This window comes from Tursiops truncatus, chromosome 6, assembly GCF_011762595.2.
Source record: "Tursiops truncatus isolate mTurTru1 chromosome 6, mTurTru1.mat.Y, whole genome shotgun sequence".
NCBI lineage: Eukaryota > Metazoa > Chordata > Mammalia > Artiodactyla > Delphinidae > Tursiops > Tursiops truncatus.
In genome coordinates this window covers 95,840,228-95,854,579 of record NC_047039.1, presented here as the reverse complement: position 1 = coordinate 95,854,579, position 14,352 = coordinate 95,840,228, and the positions used below count along the sequence as shown (strand labels likewise).

Sequence of the window (14,352 nt, the reverse complement as noted above, 5' to 3'; positions counted from 1 at the left end):
ACAGACTCTCTCCACCGCAGAGGTGGCTGTGGGTAAATCTTTAACTAGCTAGCCCTGGGTAGGCCCAGCCTTTCCGGATGGATGGCTGCCTGGGAAGGGGGGGATGAGGGTGGAGGATGGAAGGTGTGTATAGCCAGTCCCAGTGTGGTGAAGGGGAGGGTACTGGGGAGGGAAAAGAACGAGACTCGGGCGGAGCTAACCCGTGTGCAAAGCAGAACATGGAGGAACGCGGGTCCCCCGACGGGTAAGTACAGATTTAGGGAGGTTCAAGGAGCCGCTGGCGCAGGGATGGTTAACTCGCGTTGCTGCCACAGGGACCCCGCGCGGAACCTGGAGCAGGGACCAGAGGGGCCAGAAACGCCCATCCAGGTGGTGCTCAGGTGGGTATAGGTTGGCTAGGAGGGGTCCAAGCGAGGAAGGCACTGACGGAGATTTCAGGATGGACCATCCACCCCCTCCCTGCCTCTTCGGACCACAGGGTGCGTCCCATGAGCGCGGCGGAGCTGCGTCGAGGGGAGCAGAGCGTGCTGCACTGCTCAGGGACCCGGACTCTGCAGGTGAGGACCTCCCACGCACTCCCCCAAAAACACCTACCGGGAAGATGCCAGGTCCCTCCAGGCCAATTTCCCCCAGGCCCCGCACTCCCCCAGGTGAGCCCCGCCCTCCCCAGAGTGCCCCGCCCCCTTCTCCACGGCCCCCTCTCCCAGGTGAGCCCCCCGGGCGGGGGCCCCGACGTGGCGTTCCGCTTCGGCGCAGTGCTGGACGGGGCGCGCACGCAAGAAGACGTGTTCCGGGCCTGCGGCGTGCGGCGCCTGGGCGACCTGGCGCTGCGCGGGTGAGTGAGGCCTGGTGACGCCCCGCCCCCACACGGCCCCGCCCCCCTCCCCCCGCCCCTCCCTGGGTACAGCCACACCCCTGCGGCCCGCAGCTTCTCCTGCACCGTCTTCGCCTTCGGCCAGACCGGCTCTGGGAAGACCTACACCCTGACCGGACCTCCTCCCCAGGTGGGCCGATCGCATTCGGAGCCCGCAGGGGTCAGGGGTCGGTGGGCGAGAAGCCCTGGGGAGCCGCAGGCAGCGCAGACTCCCAGAGGGAAGCGACGTGGACGATGAGGCCCAGCCCCATTTATTTGCAGACAAGGAAACTGAGGATCAGGGAGGTGAAGGCACTTGGCCAGTCTAGAGCACCTGGGTTCAAATTGTGTCCCCTTTATTTACTAGCTCTCAGTTTCTTCATCTGTAAAATGGAAGTGATAGTACTGACTGAGAATTAAATGTGATGTTGTATGGGAATTGGGCACAGTGCTCTACAAAGGGTAGTTATAACTGCGGCGGCGGTGGTGGTAAGCCAGCCCCAGGCTCAGCTGTTTCTTCCCCCAGGGGGAGGGCGTGCCCGTACCCCCCAGCCTGGCCGGCATCACGCAGAGGACCTTCGCCTGGCTGTTGGACCGCGTGCAGCACCTCGGTGCCCCTGTCACTCTCCATGCCTCCTATCTGGAGATCTACAATGAGCAGGTGGGGGACTGAGAAGGCTAGAAAGACAGCCCACAAGGAAAAGGAGGCATTTCTTTTCAAGGAGGCTGGGTCAAGGGGCAGAATAGATGGGGGACTGTCGACCATGAGGTCTCAGGGTGGATGAAGCAAGAACTCAGAGAGGCCCCTCCCTCACCCTCCACCCTCCTCTCTCAGGTCCGAGACTTGCTGAGCCTAGGGGCTCCCCGGCCCCTCCCTGTTCGCTGGAACAAGACGCGGGGCTTCTACGTGGAGCATCTGCGGGTGGTGGAGTTTGGGAGTCTGGAGGCCCTGATGGAACTTCTGCAAATGGGTGCGTGCTATTTCAGGGGAGCTCTGGGGTACGAGAGATGCCCATTTTTCACTTGTTCAGTGAGTGCCCTCGGGGCCCCAGCCTGGAGCTGTGGGTTCAGAGATGACCCTTGGGGGAGAAAAGAGCCAGCAAACCAACAATTCAAATACAGCCCAAGAATGTCCCCCACCCCTACCCCCCAGGCCTCCTGATTTTGCCTTCCAGACTCTTCCCACCCTCCTCTCCAGCCCTAGGCTTCTGCCTCAGTCAGGCCTCATTTTTCCCCCCTGGAAGGGTCTCCTCCTTTCAGTCCATGCTTCTCCATGTAGCAAACCACATCCCGCTTCCCTTCCAGACCTTTCCAGTGCCATGAGAGTAAAGGCCATACCTCCTAGCCTAGCCTAAAGGCCCTTCAGTTCCACTCTCATTCATCCATTCATCAGATTTTTATTGAGCACCTACTGTGGCCGGCATCAGGGACACTGAGACCCTGGGCTCGGGCCGAGCATTGTGCCGTGCCTCCCAGCTGATCTCTTTGTCTGAGTTTCTCTCCGTCCACACAGCAGTGGGAGAGATGTTGATAAAATGTGAATCAGACTGACATTCTTCCACTCAGTTCTCTCCAGCCCCCTTTCACCGATCTGTGCTAGAGCCCGACCCAGCACCCATCATTCTACTCTCCTGCCTCTGTGCCTTTGCACTGGTTGGGCCCTCTACCAGGATGCCTTTTCTCCTTTTTCTTTGTTGGTGACCACTTGCTCTTCCTACCACGTCCAGCTCCATATGTTTTTCCCCTCTAGGTCTTAGCCGTAGAAGGAGCTCAGCTCACACCATGAACCAGGCCTCCAGCCGAAGCCATGCCCTGCTCACACTATACATCAGCCACCAAACTGTGAGTGCCCCAGCTTGGGGAAAGAGCTGGCCCAGGGCCACCCAGCCAGGGTCTGCCTCTGGCTGTATAAAACAACTTGGGCGTTCACAGGAGGTAATGGTGAAAACCCTTGGCCTTGTGGCTTTGATGGGGACAGCCCCTCCCACGTCCCCATCAAGCCCTGCTCCCCCAACCCCAGCAGATGCCGCCTGTAGATCCCGGGGAACCCCCTGCCGGGGGGAAGCTGTGCTTTGTAGACCTGGCTGGCAGTGAGAAGGTGGCAGCCACAGGATCCCGTGGGGAGCTGATGACTGAGGCCAACAGCATCAACCGCAGCCTGCTGGCCCTGGGTGAGATCTGGGGCCAGCTGGACTGACTTCCTGAATCCCTCCTCTGTGCCTTACCCATAGCTGTCCGCAGTGAGGGAAACCAGAGGAGTTGTAGGGCATGGAGGAGAGTTAAAGAGCTGTGATTCAGAAGCCACAGGCCTCCCTCCGGCCTCGGCTGGCTGTTGTCTCATGCTTTTTCCCTCTTAGAACTTTGTTTATAGATCTATAAATACTGAGGATACAGTTACATTCTAACTGAGGAGGTAGAAACACTCAAGTGCAGAGTGTGAGCCCTCAGACATTCAACCTGTCCCTTGTTGCATTTGGGAAGACTGAGGCCCAGTGAGGGGAAGGGCACTAACATGTCCTCCCTCCTCCCCATCCCCCAGGTCATTGGGCCTTGAGGTCCTTAACAGCTGGGGCCTTGGCCTTCCTCTGTGCACGCATGGGGAGACGCATAGGGAATGCCTCTTCATCTGATTTATTTGTCAGACATTTCCTGAGCCCCTGCCAGGTGCCAGGCCCTTCGGTGGGCCCTGGGGATCAGGGATGGAGCCCCGTCTGGTGGCAGAAGCCAATCTGAACGGGTAATGAGATCACGTGGAAAGAGATATCTTAGAGACCTACAAGCCTGGGTGGAGATCCTGGCTCTGCAGAGTACCCGCTGGGTGGCCTTGGACATGAAGGGTAACCTTGCCTTCCCCACCCAGGTCACTGCATCTCCCTGCTGCTGGACCCACAGCGGAAGCAGAACCACATCCCCTTCCGGGACAGCAAGCTCACCAAGCTGCTGGCGGACTCGCTGGGGGGGCGTGGGGTGACCCTCATGGTACCTAAGGGGGACTGGCGGGGAGGGCTGGGTCCTGAGGGAGGGCTCCCAGAGAGGAACACTCAGGGGCAGTCCTCCCCAGGTGGCCTGCGTGTCCCCCTCAGCCCAGTGCCTTCCCGAGACCCTCAGCACCCTGCGATATGCAAGCCGAGCTCAGCGGATCACCACTCGGCCCCAGGCCCCCAAGGTGCGTGGAGAGAGACCCAGGCAGAGGGCTGGGCAGGGCAGAGGGTGGGGTGAGATCAGGCAATAGCTGGGGACTGAGTTGGTGTCCCGTTGAAGTCTGGGACTGAGTCAGGGTTGGGATTAGGGTCGGAATCTTGATGATGGGGTTATGGTTGGGGGGGCGGGGGCGGGTCACAGTCAGGGTTATGGAGGGTCTAGGGTGGGAGTCTGATTAGGAACATGATTCAGGGTCTGGCCAACATCCGAGCTGGTATCATGATAGGTCTGAGTTAAGTTGGAGTCTGACGTGGGGTCTTATTTGGGGTCAGAATCTGGGCCAAGGTTTGAACAGAGCTGAGTCTGGGGCTGGACAGGGAGTGGGGCGTAGCTTCGAGCGGGCCCTCCAGGCGCTTCAGTGCTGTTTGGACAAGGTGCCGCCTCCAGATGGATGCAGCCTCGGGCCGGGATTCAAGGTTGACGAGTGGGGCATGGGCTGGATTCTAAGCTCCACTCAGTCTGCAACCCCAGAGCCCTTGTGCAGTGTGAAATGTTTACAGCCACAACTCTGGGTCTGTTTCTCTGCAGTCCCCTGTGGCAAAGCCACCCCAGCATTTGGAGACTGAGCTATTGCAGCTCCAGGAGGAGAACCATCGCCTGCGGTCCCAACTGGGCCAAATGGACCCCAAAGGTATGAGCTCCCTGGGGGTGGAGTGAGATGAGGATAGGGTCTGGGGCTCCTGGGGCTCCAGCTACCTCCCTCTTCCCTGCAGCCTCTGGACTCACTGGGGCCCGGGTGTCCTGGGCTCAGCGGAACCTCTACGGGATGCTGCAGGAGTTCATGCTGGAGAACGAGAGGCTCAGGTAGGGCCGTGCCCCGCCCCTCACTGCTGGGCTTCCTCCTTTCCCTGGCCCCTGGCTCCCCTTCTGTCCCCACCTGCCTCCTGGGGCTCCTACTGTGCTGCAGTGAAGAGAGGCTGACTGATACCCCCGCCAGCCCTGCCTCCTGTCATGGGCCCGGGGCCTGCTCGTCCTAGGAAAGAGAAGAGGCAGCTGCAGAGCAGCCGGGACCTGGCCCAAGATGAGCAGCGCATCCTAGCTCAGCAGGTCCACGAGCTGGAGAGGTGAGCGCGGCCGGAGACAAGCCTTTGGATGGAGGGCAGGTGGGAAAGGGGTGGCTCAGTGAAACGGCTAGGTCTGATCTCTGGATCCAGACCCCCTGGGTTCTGATTCCAGCTCTGCCACCAGCTGTGTGGCCTTGGGTGAGTCATTTAGCCTCTCACTGCCTGGGTTTCCTCTTCTGTAAAATGGGAATGATATAGTACTTGCTTTCCAGGGTTTTTGGGGGGTTTTTTATAAATGTTTTTTTCGGGGCATGAATCCATGTCCCCTGCATCGGCAGGTGGACTCTCAACCACTGCGCCACCAGGGAAGCCCTATAAATTTATTTATTTATTTATTTTGGGCTCCATTGGGTCTTTGTTGCTGCGTGCGGTTTTTCCCTGGTTGTGTTGAGCGGGGGCTACTCTTTGTTGCGGTGCGTGGGCTTCTCACTGCAGTGGCTTCTCTTGTTGCGGAGCACGGGCTCTAAGCACATGGGCTTCAGTAGTTGTAGCACATGGGCTCAGTATTGTGGCTCGCGGGCTCTAGAGCACAGGCTTAGTCGTTGTGACTCACGGGTTTAGTTGCTCCCCGGCGTGTGGGATCTTCCCGGACCAGGGATCGAACCCGTGTCCCTTGCATTGGCAGGTGGATTCTTAACCCCTGCGCCACCAGGGAGGTCCTCCAGGGTTGTCTTAAAGATCAGATTGAATAAGTTCATATGTAAAGCCTTGAGAACACTGCCTGCATATAGTAAGCACTCCATGAGTGTTAAAAGCAGGACGGTGGTGCCAGCCTGCTGGTAGCATTGAGGACTACAGACAGACAGACCCCACTGTTCTTTCCAGGCGCCTCCTCTCTGCCTGCTACCTTCCCCAGCCGGGCCCTGGCCCAGCCCCACCGTGTCCCTGTGTGATGGTGCCACCTGCCCCCTGCCACGTGAGTCTCTGCCCAGCCCGGAGAGGGGAGGAGCAGGAATGTCACAGAGCCCCTGACTCAGCCTCTTGCAGGCCCTGCCGCCTCTCTGCCCCTGCCCCTGCTGCCACCTCTGCCCCCTGTGCCAAGCGCCACTGGCCTTCTGGGCCTGCCCACGGAGGGAGCTCCACCTGCCCCAGGTAGGAAAGGCCGAGGTGGGGGGAGGGAAGGCTGGCAATCTGGAGACCTGGATCTAGGGAGCCTGCAGTCTGGAAAGCTCCAGAACTCCGGGGACTCTGATGTGCCGGGCTGGGTCATAGTGGGGAGTGGCTGGCTTTGGGTTCTCTCTGCCCAGGGTTCAAAACAGCTACTTACTCTCCTGCCCCTTCTCCCCATCCTACCTTCTTTCGGGAACGTGCTCTGCTGTTTGCGTACTCGTTCATTCACTTAGCATGTTACTCATTTATGCATTTACTGAATGAATGAGTTAATGGATGCATTTACTTAGTGAATGGGTGTTCACTTCCTCATTCAATAACCCTCCTTAAGCTCCTTGCTTCGTGGCAGCCCCTGTTCTGGGCACTGAGGATTCACAGACCTGACATGGTTCCCGCCCTCATGGAGTTCCTTGTCTCCAGAGAGGACAGCACAAGGGCCATGCACTGCCCACAGAAAAAGTGACCATGACCCCACCCCTTCATGCCCACCTGACATTCTTAGTGCCCCATGGGGCAGGTACGGCAGGGATGGTGGTGTCATGGTCGGCGCCAGGGAAGTGGGGCACAGAAGCAGGGCTGGGGTCACCCAGTGTGGGCTCTGGTCTCGCCTGCAGGTGTTTGGCTCTAAGGCCCCAGCTGACATGCCCCTGTCTGCCCGGCCCCCACCCTGGGTGCCCCCATGTAGCCCTGGCTCTGCCAAGTGCTCAAGAGAGAGGTGGGTCCAGCTCTGGGGCACTGGGGGGTGGGGGTGGGGGAGGAGGCCCGGGAACGCGAAGGCTCGCTTCCCACCACCCAACCCACCCTGGCCCAGGAGTCACAGCGACTGGATTCAGACCCAGGTCCTGGCAGAAATGCTGACCAAGGAGGAAGTGGTACCCTCTGCACCTCCCCTGCCCATGGGGCCCCTGAACACATCGCCAGTGCTTAGAGGTGAAGAAAGGAGCAGGGGAAGGGCTGCTAGTGTTTTCTGTGATCTTGGGCCAGAACCCACCTTCTCCAAACCTTAGTCCTCCCATTTCTGAAATAGGGGGCATATTAAGAGGTGAGAGTTCTAAGATCTTTCTATTTCTGGAACTTAGGATTCTCTTCCTAGGGCCACCTGCACTCCCAGATGTATGCTGGAGCCCATGGGGTACATGGCAGGGGGAGGGGAGTGGGTACCACCTGAGGTTTCCCCAGAGGATGTTGGGACCCTGATGGGCCTGGGTGAGGCAGGGTCCAAGGGAGTGCTGGCCTCAAGTCCCACTGTTGTCCCTCAGGTGGGGCTGCAGTTCCAAACCTGGCCCGGAGACTGGAGGCCCTCAAAGACCAAATCGGCAGCTCCCTTGGACGTGGCCGGAGCCAGCCACCCCCCAGTGAAGGCACCTGAATCCCCAGGCCGGAGCCAGCCACCCCCCAGCGAAGGCACTGGAAGCCCCAGCTGGGTCCTCCCTTCCTGCTGAGGGCAAAGTGCGAACCCAGGAGACTACCATGTGACCTAGAGGTGTGCTCTGCACTCCTGGGCCTCAGTCTCCCCATCTGTTAAATGGGTTATAGCAGCTGCTGCTCCAGTTTGCAGCTGGGCTGGGCAGAAGGCAGTTCCTGAGGCATGGGGGTGGGGGCTGATGGGGCAGTCTGGGGAAGCGAAGGGAGGGTGCCAGCCTAGACCAGGAAAAATGAGACCGGATTCAGGAGAAACCAGGTAGCAGTGGTGAAATAAATGAATAAAGAGAGGCATCCCCTCTAAGCCTGGTTGGTCCTGACTTGCCCTTGAGGGAATCCCAGAGAGATTGGGGGGTTGGGGGGTTCTGAGGAAGAGAAGGCAAGGACTCCTGGCAGAGGTGTGTGTCCCCTTGCCCTCTGATGAGGAACATTTCAGGTTCCCATTTCCTTTCATGTATTATACAAGTTTTCATTGAGCAACTACTCTATGCCGCTGGGCAGGCACGGGGCAATTGAATGGTGAGCATCTCCATGGAGGAGGCCTGGGGGAAACTGATTTGGCCTTGAGCTGGGGCAGGTGGTGGACCGAGGGGCTCACACTCTCTGTCCCAGCTGCATGCGTCCTGGTGCTGGAGGGATCATGAAGCCTGAATTCTGATGCCGCAGATCGGTTCTGAGACCCTGGCCAAGCCCTGCATCCTCCCTGGACCACTTTCTGGTTTTCAATCCATTAGACATGGCTTCCTGTCCTGTTGATCTCTAAATGAGGGTCAAGGAGGTTATGAATATCATGATTCCCAGCACAGTGCCTAATAGGATGCAGTGGGTCTGCAATCAGGGGTAACTCCAGATGTGACATGAGAAACTGGGGGTGCACGTGGGAGGACCTCAATGCAGAAAGAGCCACGAGGCTAACCTAACTCTCACATTTTATAGTTAGGGAAACTGAGACCCACATGGCTCATTCCTTTGTTTGTTCATACATTCACTCATTCATTCAGCAGACACCACTGGCAACAACTGTAAGTCAAGGTAGCAAAGAAGACAGACAAGGGACAAGCTGGCTTTGCCTGGGGAGCTCACAGTCTGGTGGGGGACAGACAGACAGACACTTACAACCTCACACATGTGCTTTGATGGGGGAATCCCAGGGCAGTGGAGGCACAGAGGCTCACCCAATTAGAAATTGTCAGGGAAGGTTTGCCAAAGAGAGCCATGATTAAGTTTCAGAGGGTGAACAGCATTTGGCCCAGGGCAGGTGGAGGGGCTGCAGAGGCAAAGACTCAGAGTTCCAAAGGTTGCCTGGACCACGAAGTGCATGGCCTTGTCTGCCACATCGGGAGTTGGGGTTTGTCCCGAGGATGGCAGGGAACCACAGAAGAGTCTTAAGGAGTCACCAGCTTAGGTCTGCATTTAGGTCACACTGGCCACTGTGGCAGTTGGACTAACTGGTAAGGATGAGCTGGAAGTGGAAGACCAATGAAATGATCAGTGCAGGGAGAGGTGAGATGGGTATCCCCTGAGACCTGGGCGCTGGGCACTGGGCTCAGGCAAGACCCCAGGCGGGGACCCCTCACTACGGGCTTGGGGAGCACTGGGGAAGGGGCAGGCGGAGGCCGGAGGACAAGCCAGGGAGCCGCTGGGGAGAATCAGGGCGCCTGGGGATGCGCCTGGGGAGGGGTTGCATCCATCATCTGGAACAGTGCTTGGACCTGCCCACAGGCCTGGCCTGAGAAAATCAACTCCGACTGCCCCCACCCCACTCCCCAGCGCCAGACCAAGCAAGAAAAGACCCAACACTCTTTTACCCACCGCTGTGGAAACTAGCCCAGGGAATGTTCCCTAATTATGCCCTATTTTCCCGGGGGAAGTAAGTAAGGCCCTAAAGATAAAAGCAAGGTGTCTCCAGGCTACACTTGAGCGTGCGGTGTGACCTGGGGCAGGCTCCTGGGACTCTCGGAGGCTTCCCCACTCCCAGGGCCCTGTCTCCTGAGCCCCTCTCTGCAGAGCTGGGCCTTGAAGCTGGGTGTGTCAGGGTCATCCCTGGCTGGAGCCCCCAGTGGCCACGGATTGAAAGGCAAGACCTGTGACTGTGAATAGAGGTGTTTGTAGAAGGCTGGAGTCCATGGAGGCAGAACCCAGGGTGGTGGGGTGACAGCCAGACACCACAGGCACCCGGCCAGGCAGGGTGGGCGGGTTCAGTCCGTAGACGGAACAACACAAGTTCAAGTCTCAACATCATCACTTACCACGAGTGATCCTGGGCAGGTGACTTAACTGCGCTGGCCCGAGTCACCTCATCTGCAGAACAGATACATGAACAGTAGCCCCGCATGGGACAGTCATGAGGATTAAATCCACTGACATTTGGAAAGATTTTAGCACGAGGCTTCTCCTGTTGCAGGTAATTTAGCCAAAAGCAGCTTTTAGTCGACGTGACGATTTGACAGAATTGACAATCTGGGTTCCGAAACAATTTGCTCAACAAATATTTAATTGAGAAACAACTTTGGGCCAGCACTGAACAAAGCATAGAAAGCCTTATCCTCAACACAGACAAGAAACAAGAAATTGGGCAAAACACATAGGAAGTCAGATAGTGATAAATGCCATGGAGCAAAACAGAGCAGAGAGGTCCGTCTGTCAGGGCGGGTGCAGTTCTATACAGGGGGGTTAGGAAAGGTCTCATGCAGGGGACATTTTTGCAGAGACCTGAAGGGTAGAAGGAGGGCAAGCCGGACTAATGCCGTAAAGCCACTTTTTTCTACTCTAGGTGCTTTTGATGTTACATCAGCTTGTGTGGCTCGGCAGGTTTGAGCCTGGGCTCCTCCGTTCCCCAGAGCCCTTTTCTCACTCTAATGTGGCCCTGCTTGCTGGGAGGTCTCTAGCCTCAGGCAGAGGAGGCCCCTGGCACTGAGCGTGAAAGCTTCCTTGGCTGCCTTGGGAAGAATGGACAGGGAACACCCAGGGGGACCTTGGCTGTTGCCGGTTCATTCTTGTTTGGACGATTCCTTCTCCCACTGGAGCCACCCACGATTTTCCGGTTTCCTGGGTCCAGCTCAGCAAAATCCCTACTTACTTTCCCAGAGATAGACTCAGGACTCAAGGTGATTAGTCCCCACTACCCCCATCACATGAACCATGCGTCCATCTCCCAATCAGCCTCCTTACTCAAGAACTGCAGCTTATCCAGAATCCCTAACCCTGGAGGAATTCCATCGGACCCCAGTAATGTATCAAGACTCTTCAAATCCTGTGGTTTTTAACTGAGAACAGTAGATTCCACAGGAAAGCTTTCTACAGAATGCCGGAATTGGAGGAATTTCTCCGGCCCCATGAAATAGGGTAGTAGTTCTCCAGGACTGTCCAACTTTGAAGGGGAGCTCTGGTACATTAGAGCTGGGGGCAGCTCTTGGAAATCCTGAAGCATTGGAGGAATTTCCCAGAATTCCAAGTCTCTAGAAGAGTTCTCTGAAATTGTAAACGTTTGCGTAGAAGTTGGGAGGGATTCTCCGGAGTCTTTGGCTGGGGGTGAGGATGGTCACCAGTGCTTGGAAGGCCATCATTAGTTTCCAGAATGCCGACAAGTCTAGAGATCAACCTAGATGTCTGGAAGCCTGGCTGAGTTCTCCAGATCCTTGGGGACTCCAACTCTTAGCCAGTGCAGAATGGGGAGCATGGCTGAAAGCATTACGGTAGGACAAGAGAAGCTTCAGGAAAAGCACTCCTGTGGGTGCTTGTGTTTAAGAGGCTCTAAGGTCTCATCTCGATGACCAACCCCAAGATAAACCCCGAGAAGTGGAGAGAACATAAAAGTTTATTCCAACCAAAGATGCAACTGCCCAGAACATCTTACCCACATCCCTCTCTCTGCTTCAGCCTTCTCTCGCATCCTGCTTTCTCCCTCTCTCTGCTTCAGCCTTCTCTCGCATCCTGCTTTCTCTCACTCAAGGTCTTTCCTCCCTTTGTCTAATGACACATTTGCCCCAATTCATAGTTATTCAGTTTTGTGCACAACAGGTCGATTTCAGCCCCTTTGAGGGATATTTTGTGTCCTCTTATGTTTTCCATTGCCATCTCCTTGTTGAGCTACCAAAGACTTGTCTTCCTTTATTTTAAGCAAACAAACGTGGCAGAGCGGGGTTGGGCAGGTGGGGGTGGTCTTGCTATGAAACACGGAGCAGCAGCTACTGGAACTTGTAAACAAGTTGATGCTGTGGTTGGAGACCAGGACTGACGTCAGGAGATCTGGGTTCTAAGCCTGCTCTGCAACAGACCTACAGGTCCCCTGGCCATCACTGACATCTGTACTTGCTGGCCAACAAAGAAAGATCTTTAATAGTTGGCCATAGGTGTCTTCCTCACGAACCTTCCTTCAGCCCCTGGCTCTGATCACACTATCTCTCACTCATCACACATGAAGGTCAGGCCTGGTCTACTAGGCATGAGGACACTGGCCTGAGCTTGAGCCACTGCTCTGTTCTCCAAGAGCTGCCAGCCAAGTGGGGGAAAAGAACAATCAAAGTGACAGTTGCTCTGCAATGGAATAAATAATAACAATCAACAAATTTATCTGTCGCCAAGCATCCTTCCAGCACTGGCCATGTAGTAATGCATTCATTTCTCATAACAACTCTGTGAAGTAGGTACTACTGTTATCCTCATGTTACGGTGAGGAAACCGAGACAAGAAGAGGCTCAGAATTTTCCCAAGGTCACACAGCTAGTAAGTGGCAAAAGTTGGATTTGTTATAAGGTGGTCTGGCTCTTGAATAGATGATTTCAACCATCATGCCAAGTGCCACACAGTAGGACCACAGAGGAAGGGAAAATAGAGGAGCAGTTTTTATCCAACCAGGAACCACTGAGCAGAATAGAGCAGCCTCCTTGGAGAAGTCAGTCTCCATCAAATCCCAGCACAGCCCAGCAAAGCCAGACCATACAGAGGTCTTTAGTGAGGCAGAGGAATGGACTTCTCAAGCTATTTTCCCCCATGTAAGAAGCTTCACCACCTCCGAAGATAAAATAATTTTTCACAGACTGCCCAATGAAGGAGGATTCTGTGCAGCCTAGCCAGAAACGAGAGAATTAGAAATGGACCCCTGAAGTCCCGCTTTTATGTGGTGCTCAGGGCTCTGGGTGGTCTCCAGGCTATATAGAACCTTGTCAAACCCATCCTCTCAGCCCGTCTGCCCAACTTATGGCTGTGGGAACCTGGGCAAGGTAGTTAACCTCTCTGAATCTCAGTCCTCCTCTGTAAAGTGGGGATACGATTGGTTTGCACGACGAGAAGTTAATGTGCTCTTGGGGAATGATACGAGGATTGAAAGAGTGAAACTACGTAGACTGTTTAGGACAGAGCCTGGCGTGTGGTCAGTGCTAAATACATACTGGTTGTTATTACTATTTTTATTACTAATGAATGCTTTCAGCACAAACATTCTACCAGTCCTGTTTTCCAGGAGAGGAATTGCATCAATATCTGGACTCTGATTATACAGACTCGTGAACTTGACATCCAGCTCTGCTGACTCCTTCCTGCAAGGTGCACCTTCTAATACGGATTCTTCCAGGGAGAGAGTGGCCATTCAGGACTGGGTCACCCAGTGGAAAATCCAGGGAAGTGTTCCCACTGCCCTTCCAGGGAAGCTGACTGGGAGAGATTCATTTGTCTTCATCGAAGAAAGGCCAGTGGGACCTTCCAAGGAGTCTGGCTTGCCTCGTGATTTCAGAAAAGAGCTGTTTTAGTCCCTCCAAGGATATTGGGTGATATCAACTCGGTCAGCCAGGAGTCGGGCAGGCCTCCTGAGGTCTTGCTTTAATGCAGGACAGATAAGACCAGTCTGCAAAGAGTAGGAAAACGCCTGTGTCCTCTTCCTGAATGCAGACAGGCCTTTGGAAGTTTATTCCTTTGGGAGCCCTTTCTTCTGGGGTACAAAGGGAGCCAGGCTCTGGGCCACAAGCTCTGTTCCAGGGGCAGCTGGATCTCAAGAGCACTGAGCTCCAAAGTGTCTCACTTTCTGGGCTGCTTCTGCAGGCTAAGCCACCCGCTTCCACATTGACAACATCTAAGGGCACCCTCCACCCTGGGCTATCATTTCTTATTTGCTGAGCTCTCTGCAAGGAGCAAGAACGTGACATGTTGCTCATCATTTAATTCTTCCACACCCCTATGAGCTCTTATTAACTCCATTTAACAGGGGAAGACTCAGGTTGAGAAAGTTGAAGTCAATTAAGATCAAACAGGCAGGAAGGGGTTGCAGCCATGACTGGAACCCAGGACTGTCTGGGTGCAAAGTTCAGTTGCTCAACCATCACACTGCTGGACAAAGCCTTGGGGATCCTCCCAGCCACGATACACAGACTAATTCAAAGTCGGTGATGCAAGGGAACAGGTATCTTTGCCTTTTAAGTCGTGCCAATGAGTATCCCGGTCACTCGCTCATTTGCTCATTCATTGATCGTGATTCAAGGATTTGGCCATGGTGATTTCAATCTCCCAGTCTCCCTCAGCTGTCTTCTAGTTAGGTGGCCCTTTTTGGGGGTCTGACCTACATTCCCACTCACAGTTCTAAGTCAGTCAATTAGTATGTGGTTGTTGAGCACCTAAGTGCCCAGCACAGTGCTGGGAAAAAGGGAAGGGTCGGGTCTCATGGGAGAGACAGAGCATGCCCTTGGCCAGGGAAGGGAGAACCAGGCTCAC

General features: G+C 55.5%; 1 protein-coding gene across 1 annotated transcript; it reads left to right on the top strand.

Annotated features, from left to right (window-relative positions):
- The first annotated feature begins 240 nt into the window (after nucleotides 1-240).
- KIF12 (kinesin family member 12) lies at nucleotides 241-7,917 on the top strand. Its single transcript, XM_073806460.1, has 17 exons — nucleotides 241-380; nucleotides 479-835; nucleotides 929-1,004; nucleotides 1,380-1,514; nucleotides 1,689-1,824; nucleotides 2,604-2,701; nucleotides 2,874-3,024; nucleotides 3,714-3,832; nucleotides 3,915-4,019; nucleotides 4,583-4,685; nucleotides 4,768-4,858; nucleotides 5,032-5,118; nucleotides 5,944-6,034; nucleotides 6,106-6,210; nucleotides 6,843-6,943; nucleotides 7,040-7,158; nucleotides 7,488-7,917. Exons 1-17 carry the CDS (start codon nucleotides 289-291, stop codon nucleotides 7,595-7,597), a joined length of 2,076 nt encoding a protein of 691 aa, XP_073662561.1. The 5' UTR covers nucleotides 241-288; the 3' UTR covers nucleotides 7,598-7,917.
- The last annotated feature ends 6,435 nt before the right edge of the window (nucleotides 7,918-14,352 follow it).